The sequence below is a fragment of the Macaca mulatta genome, chromosome 20 (genome assembly GCF_049350105.2).
Source record: "Macaca mulatta isolate MMU2019108-1 chromosome 20, T2T-MMU8v2.0, whole genome shotgun sequence".
NCBI classification, from domain to species: domain Eukaryota; kingdom Metazoa; phylum Chordata; class Mammalia; order Primates; family Cercopithecidae; genus Macaca; species Macaca mulatta.
This window is the reverse complement of record NC_133425.1, coordinates 68,183,087-68,196,411: the sequence shown is the minus strand read 5'-3', so window position 1 is coordinate 68,196,411 and position 13,325 is coordinate 68,183,087. Positions and strand designations below refer to the sequence as shown.

The window sequence follows — 13,325 nt, the reverse complement described above, 5'->3', positions numbered from 1 at the left end:
CATGGTGGTGGAAATTCTACTTCCCATCAGAGGCCTTCATATGACTGAGATACAGTGAACAAAACAGCACATTAAAACAGAAAAGACGTGAAGTTTTTGGTAAGAGCACTATTTTTAAAAGAAGTGTGCACCTGTAGTCCCAGTTACTCTGGAGGCTGAGACAGGAAGACTATTTGAGCCCAGGAGTTCAAGGCCAACGTGGGCATCATAGCAAGACCCTGTCTTTAAAAAAAAAAAAAAAAAAGCCAGACGCGGTGGCTCAAGCCTGTAATCCCAGCACTTTGGGAGGCCAAGGCGGGCGGATCACGAGGTCAGGAGATCGAGACCATCCTGGCCAACATGGTGAAACCACCCCCCCCCCCCGTCTCTACTAAAAATACAAAAAGCTAGCCGGGTGTAGTGGCGGGCGCCTATAGTCCCAGCTACTTGGGAGGCTGAGGCAGAAGAATGGCGTGAACCCGGGAGGTGGAACTTGCAGTGAGCTGAGATTGCGCCACTGCACTGCGGCCTGGGCGACAGAGCAAGACTCTGTCTCAAAAAAAAAAAAAAAAAAAAAAAAAAAACTAACTGCACAGAAATGAGCAGGAACAGTAGTATCAGGTGGTCCAAACAGTAACCCAGAAGTCGGAAAGACTGGGTTGTACTCCTGATATTGTCACATAATTGTTTATATAAGCTTAGGTATCACTTTGCCTATTTAACCATGTGTTTCTCATGTATAATATGAGGAAATGAGTTAGATTACTTCAGCCTTAAAATTGTATTATTCAATAAAACTTTGTATATTAATACACCATACGGAATAAGCATTTCTCCTTCTATTCTAGGCCAATCCTTTCATCTATACAGTCATTCCTTGGTATTGGCAAGTGATTGATTCCAGGACCCCCCCTCAAGGATACCAAAATCCACAGATGCTATGGTCTCTTACATAAAATGAAACGGTATTTGCATATAACCTGCACACAACATCCTGTATACTTTGAATCATCTCTACATTACTTATAATATCTAAAACAATGTAAATGTTAAGTAAATAGTTGTTATGCTAGTCTTTTTTTAGCTTTTTTTTTTTTTTTAATATTTTTGATCCATTGTGGATATGGACGGCTGACTGTATTCTAAATTCCACCTTCCTCAGAGAGTTTGGTTCTCCCAGATGTATATTCCTAAGCTCTAGTTCCACATTTCCAACTATCCAGATATCTCCAACTGCCATTTAAGTTTACCATCACTTAAAATTCAACATGCCTGCCTGGGAGCGGTGGCTCCTGCCTGTAATTCCAGCACTTTGTAAGGCTGAGGTGGGCAGATCACGAGGTCAGAAGTTCGAGACCAGCCTGACCAACATGGTGCTACCCCATCTCTACTAAAAATATAAAAATTAGCCAGGTGTGGTGGCATGCGCCTGTAATCCCAGCTACTCAGGAGGCTGAGGCAGGAGAATCGCTTGAACCCAGGAGTCGGAGGTTGCACTGAACCGAGATCATACCATTGCATTCCAACCTGGGCAACAGAGCAAGACTCCATCTCAAAAATTAAATAAATAGGCCGGGCACGGTGGCTCAAGCCTGTAATCCCAGCACTTTGGGAGGCCGAGACGGGCGGATCACAAGGTCAGGAGATCGAGACCATCCTGGCTAACACGGTGAAACCCCGTCTCTACTAAAAAATACAAAAAACTAGCCGGGCGTGGTGGTGGTGCCTGTAGTCCCAGGTACTCGGGAGGCTGAGGCAGGAGAATGGCGGGAACCTGGGAGGCGGAGCTTGCAGTGAGCTGAGATCCGGCCACTGCACTCCAGCCTGGGCGACAGAGCCAGACTCCGTCTGAAAAAATAAGTAAATAAATAAATAAATAAATTGACTAAATAATGACTAAAGAAAAATTTTAAACATATGCACTATAAAAAGCAATAAATAAAAGTTACAGGCTGGAAAAAATTGAGTCGCAAATACAGTACCCAAAGGATATATATTCAGAATACACGTAGAAGTCATTTAAATCAATATGAAAAAAGAGAAACAGAAACATGTACAAAAATATCAATGAGTAATTCAAAGAAACCGAAAGATCCAATGAAAACATGAAATAATTCTAAACCACACTAGCAATCAGGGAAAAAGAAATTTAAACAAAGAGACCATCATTTTACCTATTAGATTAGTAAAAATTTTAAAGCCTAATAATATTGAAAGGTGATATTGGAGGCAAAGGGGTACTCTGTTATACTGACAGGATATAAAAGTGTTCTGCAGTAGTAACTATTAATATTTTAAATGTGAGTAACCTATCACCCAATAATTTCACACTTAGAGATCACTCTGAAGGAACGCAGGCGTACAAAGAAGTAATTTTACTAACATGGCTGTTTTAACCATCCAAAACTGGAAACAAAGTAAATATCTATCACTAAGGTGATGGTTACACAGACTATAATGCATACATGATGTTCAATACTATGCTCCTTAAAGAAATGTATACAGGGCCGTGCACAGTGGCTCACGCCTGTAATCCCAGCACTTTGGGAAGCCGAGGCCGTCAGATCACCTGAGGTCAGGAGTTCAAGACCAGCCTGGCCAACATGGTGAAACCCCACCTCTACTAAAAATACAAAAATTAGCTGGGTGTGGTGGCAAGCCACCTGTAATCCCAGCTACCTGGGAGGCTGAGGGGGGAGAATCACTTGAACCCGGGGGGCAGAGGTGGCAGTGAGCCGAGGTCATGCCACTGCACTCCAGCCCGGGCAACAAGAGTGAGACTCTGTCTCAAAAAAACAAAAAAAAGAAAAAAGAAATGCATACAGAAGATGGTTCTGCAAATGCTGACAAGTTAAGATCTCCAAGACAAACTCTTGGGTGAAAAAAGCACGAAGATCAATACCAAATAATACCACTTATATAAACAAAATCCAAATGGTTCTATGAATATATACTATATAGGAATAATCAAGTTGGAAAATTCTGAACAGGTATGCACCAAATTGACGGTGGTTATCTATAGAGCAGTTAATGGACTTAGGAGGTAATTATAACAAATTAAAACACCACAGATAATGACACCATATTCATATTACACTTGTGTAGTTAAAAACCAAATGTTTGAAAAGCAAAAATATATGAATAAAAATATAAAATATACATATAAAATAAGACTAAGAAAATACGCAATCATAAAAGTAATTGTATTAGGGTGGTGGAATGTTTTTCTACCACGTTCCTTCTATATTTTAACAAAGAAGCTTTAAATATGCATAGTAACATGAGATAGTATTTTTGCAATTGGGACAAAGATTAACAATGGTACCTGACGTTGTCAAAGGTGTAGGGAAATAAGTACTCTCAAATTCTACCAAATCAAGTATACACTAGTAACACCTATTTGTGCAATTTAGGAATGCTGAGTCAAAATTTTAAATGTGGCGGGGCGCAGTGGCTCACACCTATAATTCTAGCACTTTAGGAGGCCGAGGTGGGTGGATCACCTGAGGTTAGGAGTTCGAGATCAGCCTGACCAACATGGTGAAATCCCGTCTCTACTAAAAAACACAGAAATTAGCCAGGCATGGTGGTGGGCACCTGTAGTCCCAGTTACCTGAGAGGCTGAGGCACGAGAATTGCTTGAACCCAGGAGGCAGAGGCTGCAGCGAGCCGAGACTGCACCCAGCCTGGGCAACGCTGTACTCCAGCCTGGGCCACAGTGAGACTCCATCTCAAAAAAAACAAAAAAAAACAAAAAATTCTACTTGTAAGAATCATGTCCTCTTCCCTGCACTCCTCAGTCACTCCCTTGACTTTTATAATAATTTCCTGGCTCTCTTGTTATTTTTGCCGCTTTTGTATATGTCCTGTATTAACTATGGCTGTAGCAAACAGAATATAATGGCTCAAGCAACGGGAATTTAATTCATTCAAGTGAGCATTCTGTTTTACCAGGGGTCAACACTGTCATTCAAAAACTCAGGTTCTGGCCAGGCACAGTGGCTCACACCTGTAATCCCAGCTCTCTGGGAGGCCAAGGAAGGCGGATGACTTGAGGTCAGGAATTTGAGACCTGGACAACATGGTGAAACCCTGTCTCTACTAAAAATACAAAAATTAGCCAGCTGTGGTGGTGGGTTCCTGTAATCCCAGTCACTTAGGAGGCTGAGTCAGGAGAACTGCTTCAGTCTGAGAGGCGGAGGTTGCAGTGAGCCAAGATGGCACCACAGTACTCAAGCCTGGGCGACAGAGCAAGACTCTGTCTCAAAAAATAAATAAATAAAAATTTTTTTTTAAAGTAACTCAGGGTCTGCAATTTTCCACACTTGACTTCAATTATTGCTCTGATTATTGCCATCCTAGCCCACCAGAGCGGAAAAGAGCACTAGAGCCCCGAGAAGCACACACTGGGGGTTTGTGTGCACAGGCAGAAGTGGCGCACATCAAGTCCACTCCATACCATGGAAGAAAACTTTGTTACATGTACACATCTAACCGCAAGAGAGGCTGCAAAATGGGCTGTAGCCAGGCAGTTATATGCCCCACTACAATTTTGTTATTATGAAAGAACAGATTTTGATAAAGAATAGTATTGCCACACATTTCAAAACAATATGGCTGTGTTTAGCCCGTTTTCTGAACTTTAAATGAATGGAAACATACGATGTAATTATTTTGCATCTGGCTTCTGATGTTTGTATTTATGCCCTTTTGACAAAGCTGTTTTAAACAATGTGTGCAGAGAATGTAGTACACAGAGAAATGTTCAGGCACAGAGTTGTGCTACCTGAGCTATACAGTCCCAGAGCTACTTCCCTAACAAATCACACACTCTGTATGCCACTTTCTCCAACACAAGTAAGGGGTTTGCTCTTTCTCTCTCTCTCTTTTTTTTTTTTAAGGTGAACAGGAAGTAGGATTCATTGGCGAGCATTAAGAGGGGGCAGCACAGTAGAAGCCCTCACGAGTGCAGGGCCCGCCGCCAGTTGTCCAGAGGGCCACTGCTGGGGATGTAATTGACCCCACAGCCATCTGGGATGAGCTGCTTCTCAGCCACCATGTCTTCAAATTCATCTGCACTGAACTTGGTAAAGCCCCACTTCTTAGAGATGTGGATCTTCTGGCGGCCAGGGAACTTCAACTTGGCCCTGCATAGGGCCTCAACACAAGCTCCTTGTTCTGCATCTTGGTGCAAATGGACATGATAATTTGGCCAATGTGAACCCCGGCCACAGTGCCCTGGGGCTTTCCAAAGGCACCTCGCATACCTGTTTGGAGCCTAGACTGGGGATAGTGCAAAGTCAGAGACATGAACATCCATCTGAAAGGCCTGTCTCTAAGGTCCCTTAGAGCAACCCATACAAGAAACAGGCTGAGTACACTACTAAGGAAGCTACTGTGTGCAGCCATTGCACACTGAGCCCCCATGAGGAAAGGAACACAGTCGGCTTAATTGGCTGCAGAGGATTTATATGTTCTCTTAATCCCATGATTAATCATGCTACCTACTCAACCTGACTTTAGTGAAATGTTATTTCCACAGCTTTTACATCATGAATTTGAACTGAGTCATTCCACTCACTTTTCCCCTAGCACTCCCTCTCCAGCAAGACTGATAACTGGCATTTGCATAATGGCTGACTGGACACTACCCAGTGTCCTTTTATAACCAGAGAACACAACATTAACTGGTTTGCACTCAGGCCCTTATGACCTTGACCTTATTAACACTATAATCCAACTAAGATAATGCACCAACAATTCTACACATAAAATATTTAAAGCTGATTACTAAGCTATTTACTTCAAAGAGAATACTTCAACTCTTTCCTTCGGTTAACAATAGTTGTGTCTGGTTTCAGGAACTGGGTGGTTGGAGGAAAAAGGTGAGAGGGAAGCATATTTTCTATGATAGTTTTGATAGAGGCAGGAAGCAGAGAAATTCCAGGCAGACAGAGGCGGGTCCCCAGCAAAACCCCACCTGCAAGCTGAAAAGCCTGAAACTTGTGGCCCAAAGTGAGAATTCCCATCCCTATTTGTCTGCTCTCTCCCGAATAGTTCTTTCTGAATAATGTCTTTTTACCAATCAAATGTTGCCTTTTCCAAAACTACCTACAGCATCTCCCATCCTGTGCCTATAAAGACCCCAGACTCAGCCAGCAGAGAAGACAAGCAGCCGGACATCAGGGAGAGGCGACTTGACTTCAGAAGACAGAAGCTTCAGGGGAGAGCGACCTGCCCTTCCCATCCCCTTTCCAGCTCCACTCTTCACTGAGAGCAGTTCTCATTCAATAAAATTCTCCGCATTCACCATCCTTCAATTTGTCCGCATGACCTCATTCCTCTTGGGCACCAGACAAGAATTCGAGACACACCAAGTGCTGGTATTCAAAAAGACTGTCACACTGGCTCTTTGCCCTCGCTGGTGGACAGCAGCCGCCCTATGCAACAAGGCAAAAGGAACACTGAGCTGATAACACACTGCTGTCTGCAGATGACGGAGCTAAGAGAGCATTATAACATGTCCTCTGGGGCCTTGGGATCACAGACACCCCCACCTGGACGCTGCCGCAAGCCTGCAAAGAATCTATTCCTGCTGGTGCTAAAGCAGACAGCCAGTTCCTGCACTCACTCTTCTATGTGCTACATCCCACAAAGGGTGGAGTACAACAGAACCCAATGAACACAGTTTGTTCCCACCAGTGTCCAATCAGCTAGCCAGTTCCCACACTCATTCACCTGCACATTCCCTTCCCACAAGGGATGAACAGGGTGGGCTGAGTAAATGGGGCACCACTGTCACAAGTCCCATAAAGGCGTCAAGAAAAAATCCTGCATCAGTTTTATTATAGATCTAGCTGCTCATGATGGCTCATGCCTGTAATCCCAGCACTTTAGGGGGCCAAGGTAGGAGGATCACTTGAGCCGAGGAGTTTGAGACCAGCCTGGGGAACATGGCGAGACCTCAGTTCTACAAAAAATACAAAAATTAGCCAGGTGCAGTGGTGTGTGCATGTAGTTCCAGCTACTTGGGAGGCTGAGGTGGGAGAATCATTTGGGCCTGGGAGGTTGAGGCTACAGTGAGCCATGATGGCAACCATTGCACTACATACAGCCTAGGCAACTGGGTAAGACCCTGTCTCAAAAAAAAAAAAAAAAAAAAACAGACCCACAAATTCTTTGACACTCCTCCTTTCAAACACTGGAGCTAATTCCTCTCTCTATAGTATGGGCTGTGTTTAGTGACTCATTTCTTTTCTTTTTTTTTGTGACAGAGTCTCACTCTGTCGCCCAGGCTGGAGTGCAGTGGTGCGATCTCGGCTAACTGCAAGCTCCACCTCCTGGGTTGACGCCATTCTCCTGCCTCAGACACCTAGGAAGCCCTATGGAAAGATCCACAGAAGAGGGAACTGAGGCCTCCTACCAGCAGCTGGTGAGTGAACTATGCTGAAAGTGAATCTTCCAGCCCCACTCAAGCCTTCAGATGACTAAAATCTCATGAAACCCAAGCCAGGACTATCCCTCCAGCTAAACTGCTCCTAGATTTCTGGCCCACAAAAAACTACATAATTATTAAGTATTTATTATACCATTTTAAGTCCTAAGTTTTGAGGCAATTTGTTACAGAGCCAACAGATAACTAATTCATCTATCGATCTATCCAAATTCTGTTTTTGGTACCAGGTGCATTATTGCCTATTTTCAAAGATTATTAAGTTTCATCCCAAACTTAATTTTCTCACTCAAACTATACCAGCTTTTCTACATCAACAGAGCTTACTTTTGGAAAGACCCCTCAAAATTTAAGTACTACAAACTGGTACTCTTTTAGACTCTACTGGAAATATCCTCTTAAGGGTATAGTATATTAAGATCCTGCATATGCTATAATTTATCAGGTGGTGGTAGGAAAAGTAGGGGCATCAGAGCCAACCACTGTGCAATTTAACTGCATGTAAAAGAAAAGTTCAACTTTCACTCTAGAACAAAAATATACACAGTAGCCCCCTCGCCACCTGTGGTCTTGCTTTCCAAAGTTTCAGTTATCTGCAGTCAATCATGGTCTGAAAATAGGTAAGTATAGGACAAGATATTTTGAGAGACAGACTATTCACTAACTTTTATTACAGTATAATGCTATAATTATATTATTATTAAACATTGTCAATCTCTTACTTTACCCTAATTTATCAATTAAACTTTACCACAAGTATGTGTATACAGGAAAACACATAGTATATATAGAGTTCAGTACCATCTGTGATTTCAGTTGTCCACTAAAGATCTTGGAATATAATCCCCATGGACAAGGGAGGGCTACCATAATGCAGAACTAGGGTTCAACCACAATCAAATAAGAAAATTGTTGTGTTCCAAGTTTTTGTTTTTTTAACTAAGTATTACAGTGATAGATGGGTTGTGTTCTTCAAATTCATCTTAAAATATTTTTCTCAGAAGTCAAAAATCCTAGATTTAAACCCCACTAAATTCACCAATATACAAATTTGACAGGTATATTCATCAACGTCAAGTCATATATGATAATAACTACTTACTCTCAACATTTTTGAGCTATCCAGAAGTTTACAGGCTTTACCAGGAGCTTGAAAAAATCATTTACTAAAGCATGATCCAGTCAAGATTCTGGCAAAGGTATAAAATCATGCTAGTAAGTTAGCAAAATACAAGTGCAAAATAAGTAAAAATAAAAAGAGAAGATATTTTTAAAGTGTTCCCTTATCCTTGAACTCTTGGTTTTTATTATTGTTTGGTTGGTGTTAACTACGTTAGTTAATTGGCTTAAAACTCGATTTTGATAAAATACTTTTAAAAAGCTGACGGCAGATAGAGGCACAAATGATCAACTTAAAAGTAGTTAACATACAAAGCCACTGATAAATTCTTACCACCATAAAATCGAATCATACAGCCGAGGTCAGGATTTGTAGCCTCCTCCTGTATGCGCACAAGATCATCAAATCCCAGCCTGGATAAGTAATCATAAACGATCTGAAGAGGTCGTTCAGTAGGTTCCAGTCTCCTGATTACACAATTCAAAAAAATACATATATTTGGTAAGTAATAAAAATGGTTCATTTAATTTTTTAATATTTTTATTTTTATTTGTATATATTTCAGAGGTACAAATGCTATTCTATTATGTGAATATACTGCTTAGTAGTGAAGTCTGGGCTTTTACTGTAATCCTCACCCGAATCATGTATATTGTATTCATTAAGTAATTTCTCATCCTTCATCCCCATCCCACCCTCACACCCTTCTGCTTTTCCAATGCCTATTACCCCACACTCTATTATTTAGCTTCCACTTGTAAGAGAGAACAGGTAGTATTTGACTTTCTGTTTCTGAGTTATTTCACTGAAGATAATGACTCCCAGGTCCATCCATGTTGCTGCAAAGACATGATTTCATTCCTTTTCATGGCTAAGTAGTAACTCAATATACAAAATCTGGTCTTGATTTTTATTCCTAGGTCAAGATTTTCTTTAATATTCTATGATACAACTAATCTAAACAAGTGTAAGTTTTTGGTGTCAGGACCCCTTTATACTTTGGGGATCACAAAGAGTTTCTGTTTACATGTGTTATATCTACTGATATTTACCAAATTAGAAATTAAAATTGAGAATTTCCATTTATTTATTCGCCTTAAAATAACTCCCTAAAAATCATTCTACTACATGGTCCTAATTGAAAGCTAAGGTAAAACCAGAATGTCCTGCAATCACTTGTGGCCTCTGGTAACACTGTATTTTAAATTACAGACTTAAAATACTGAAAAATATTAAATTTTTTTTTAAAAGTGATCAACGTGTATTTTGATACAAGGGGCTATAACAGTCATAGTAGCAAGACAGCTGTTTTATAATGCTTTTACCAGAAACCAGTTATAAATACAGTGGCTAAATATACGGGCTCCAACAGTCAACTGCCTGGGTTCAAGTCTTAGTCCTGCCACTTACCAACTGCATGCCCCAGTACAAGTTATTCACTCTCACTGTTTTAAATCCTCATCATTATCATGGGAATAACAATACCTAACTTATAAGATGTTTAAATTTATTTATATACTTACAACAAGATACTATATAGTATGAAAAGTGCTTAGCAAAAGATCTCATATGTAGTAAGTGTTCAATAAGATGTTGACAATTATTATTCTAAAAACTTTTAAGACTAACAATTTTAGTTAGAATAAAAATAGAATATTTCTCCCATCTCAAACAACCACCAAAAGCAAGCATAGGAAAGTCCGTATGTGTTCAAAAGGTCTAAAAGAACATTTAAAGAACTCTGTTTAGAAAACTTAAGAATAGCTGGGCGCGGTGGCTCACGCCTGTAATCCCAGCACTTTGGGAGGCTGAGGTGGGAGGATCACGAGGTCAGGAGATCAAGACCATCCTGGTTAACACGGTGAAAACCCATCTCTGGCTGGGCGCAGTGGCTCACACCTATAATTCCAGCACTTTGGGAGGCTGAGACGGGTGGATCACGAGGTCAGGAGATCGAGACCATCCTGGCTAACATGGTGAAACCCTGCCTCTACTAAAAATACAAAAAAAAAATTAGCCGGGTGTGGTGGCGGGTGCCTGTAGTCCCAGCCACACTGGAGGCTGAGGCAGGAGAATGGCATGAACCCGGGAGGCGGAGCTTGCAGTGAGTGGAGATTGCGCCACTGCACTTCAGCCTGGGCGACAGACAGAGACTCTGTCTCAAAAAAACAAACAAAAAAGAAAACCCATCTCTACCAGAAATACAAAAAACTAGCCGGGTGTGGTGACGGGCGCCTGTAGTCCCAGCTACTCGGGAGGCTGAGGCAGGAGAATGACGTGAACCCAGGAGGCAGAGCTTGCAGTGAGTCGAGATCGCACCACTGCACTCCAGCCTGGGCAACAGAGTGAGATTCCATCTCAAAAAAAAAAAAAAATGAAAAGAAAACTTAAGAATTATATTATTAATAACTACAAGAAACATGATGCATTTCCCATCATGACAAAAAGATATGAACAATGTCTGCATTTTGTAGCTGAAGAATTAGAAAATGCTGTTGGCAACAAGCTGAACAACTACAAAGCTGAACATAAACAACTGTAACAAAACGATAATTTAGGAACAGAAATCATACTGATGTACAAAAAAGACAAAAATAAAACCACCACCTGGCCTCTCCTGACTGCTCAGTTCAGTATTTTAGCTTCCAGAAACTATCAAATAAACTCAGAATGAACTGCTACATGGGGAATGATCAAAGACCAAAAGCCTGTAATGACCAATAAAGACTGAATGAAAGAGAAATGGGAAATAAACTTTTCAGATTATGTAGACATCAATTACAATTAATCCCTAGCCAAACAAAAACCAAAATTTACAAAATTCATTGTCTATGACAACGTTAGGCATTTTCCCAGCACAATGACGGGATTCTTCTGAGAAAGATATGTTTTAAGGAGGACTTTTCATAAACTGCATCCTGGAGACAGGTCAACTAACCACACAATATGAATAAACTGATGGGAGGATTAACTTGAAGACAAGGAGAGTAAGGATATAAAGAGACAGATCTTCAAATGTTGAGGCGGATTGGACTTACTCTGTACTGCTCCAAAGAATGGGACTCGGAACAATGAGAAGGTGCATTCGTAGATTTAAGCTACATATGAGGAAGAATTTTAACGATTAGAGATGATCAACCATGAAACGAACTGCCTCTCAAAACTGCTCAGAGAGACCTGGAGAGCCATCTGTCACAGATATTTTAGAAGAAACACCTGTGAGAATCAAACTGGGCCAGATGATCTTTAGAGCATCTCAGAAATCAAGGGTCTATGAAGTATCTTAAGATACCTTCCTAATATAATACAAATTCTACCTGACCCCTACAGTTCAATGTATTTAAACACTATCATTCCATATAATGATCACATATTCAGGCCCAACAAATAATTACACTTTCAGGCTAAATCTCGTGTGCTCTATTTTTCTATTTCTCTTTAGAAAACTGAGAGAAATGGAAGCATCCTAATTCTGACATATTTCAGACGACCAAATGTCCTGACCTAAAAAGGCTCTGTAGATTTTGGAAACCCTCCTTTTACATGTCTTTTTTTTTTTTTTTTTCTTTTTCTTTTTTTTGAGCTGGAGTCTCACTCTGTTGCCCAGGCTGGAGTGCAGTGGTGCAATCTTGGCTCACTGCAACCTCCGCCTCCCGGGTTCAAGCAATTCTTCTGCCTCAGCTTCCCAAGTAGCTGGGACTACAGGCCCACGCCACCATGTCTGGCTAATTTTTGTATTTTTAGTAGGGACAGGGTTTCATCATATTGGCCAGGCTGGTCTCAAACCCCTGACCTCGTGATCTGCCTGCCTTGGCCTCCCAAAGTGCTGGGATTACAGGCATGAGCCACCGCACCCGGACCTCCTTATACATATCTACCCTAAGAAAGTATTTTCTTTCTTCTAAGTAAACGAGTAGTATTTCAAGAAGTACAAAAACAAGTAAAATGAAGGACTAATTCCATTTACTCATTAAACTCATCTGCTGAAAAAAGCAGACAGTATTGGGGAGGGAAATGCTATAATGTGCTTACAGTTCAATTTTGTGTTTCAAAGTTCCAAAAGTTTAAGAGTCTGGTAATTAGCTATTTGTTAAATCTCTCACCAATCAAAGGGAAATTATATACTGCAAAACAGGTGTGAGAGAAAGTAATGCTGGCAACAAAAAGTTCTATTCAGCAACTGAATTACTTCTACTACTGCTTTAAGGAGACAATAGTTTTGGAGTAACAGCTCTGGTTTGCTTCAAATGCTTGTAAGAGCTACTACAGTACATGTAAATTTGAATATAGGTGCATATGGTAATTTCTCTCCAAACCAGCCAATGGACACAGCAATGCTGTTAACAGCAGATTATACCTCTTAGCCAAGAGTAGTATCATTCTGTATTATTTATTCTAAGCAGTCCCTGTAGTTAAGATATATGTAAGAAGAGAAGAGTAAATTTCATTCCAAGTATCATTTCACAAGAGTTTTAGTTAATAGTGGGGGGCGCCAAACCTTACACTTTTAAAATCAAACACATCGAATCAAAGACCCTAACAAAGAACAGTACTATGTTCTACATCAAATTCAGATTAAAACTCAATCCTTGACTGCCTATAATCCTTTACCTATAAAGGTAAAATCTGCAAATGTTAAAATCAATAATATAGATAATACAAATAGAAACAATAGGGATATTTCGATGAATGTTTATTTCATACCTGAAAGTGTTTAATTAGTACAAAACTGAAAGTGTTTAATTAGTACAAAACTATGTATATTAGTTTTGC

General features: G+C 40.6%; 1 protein-coding gene and 1 non-coding gene across 11 annotated transcripts in view; both read right to left on the bottom strand.

Annotated features, from left to right (window-relative positions):
- Positions 1-13,325, bottom strand: part of PHLPP2 (PH domain and leucine rich repeat protein phosphatase 2) — a 73,996-nt gene that overhangs the window by 43,132 nt on the left and 17,539 nt on the right. For 7 of the 10 annotated variants that reach the window (XM_077984482.1, XM_001105985.5, XM_015126565.3 and 4 more), the window contains one exon: positions 8,886-9,019. In XM_077984482.1, coding sequence (XP_077840608.1) covers positions 8,886-9,019 — 134 coding nt within the window. Of the gene's footprint in view, positions 1-8,885; positions 9,020-11,590; positions 11,651-13,325 lie in introns of all 10 variants that reach the window. The other 3 variants (XM_077984478.1, XM_077984480.1, XM_077984479.1) reach the window with 1 other exon arrangement.
- Positions 5,307-5,441, bottom strand: LOC114674498 (small nucleolar RNA SNORA70). The gene has a single exon (XR_003725653.2). It is a non-coding gene; the product is annotated as a small nucleolar RNA SNORA70 (small nucleolar RNA).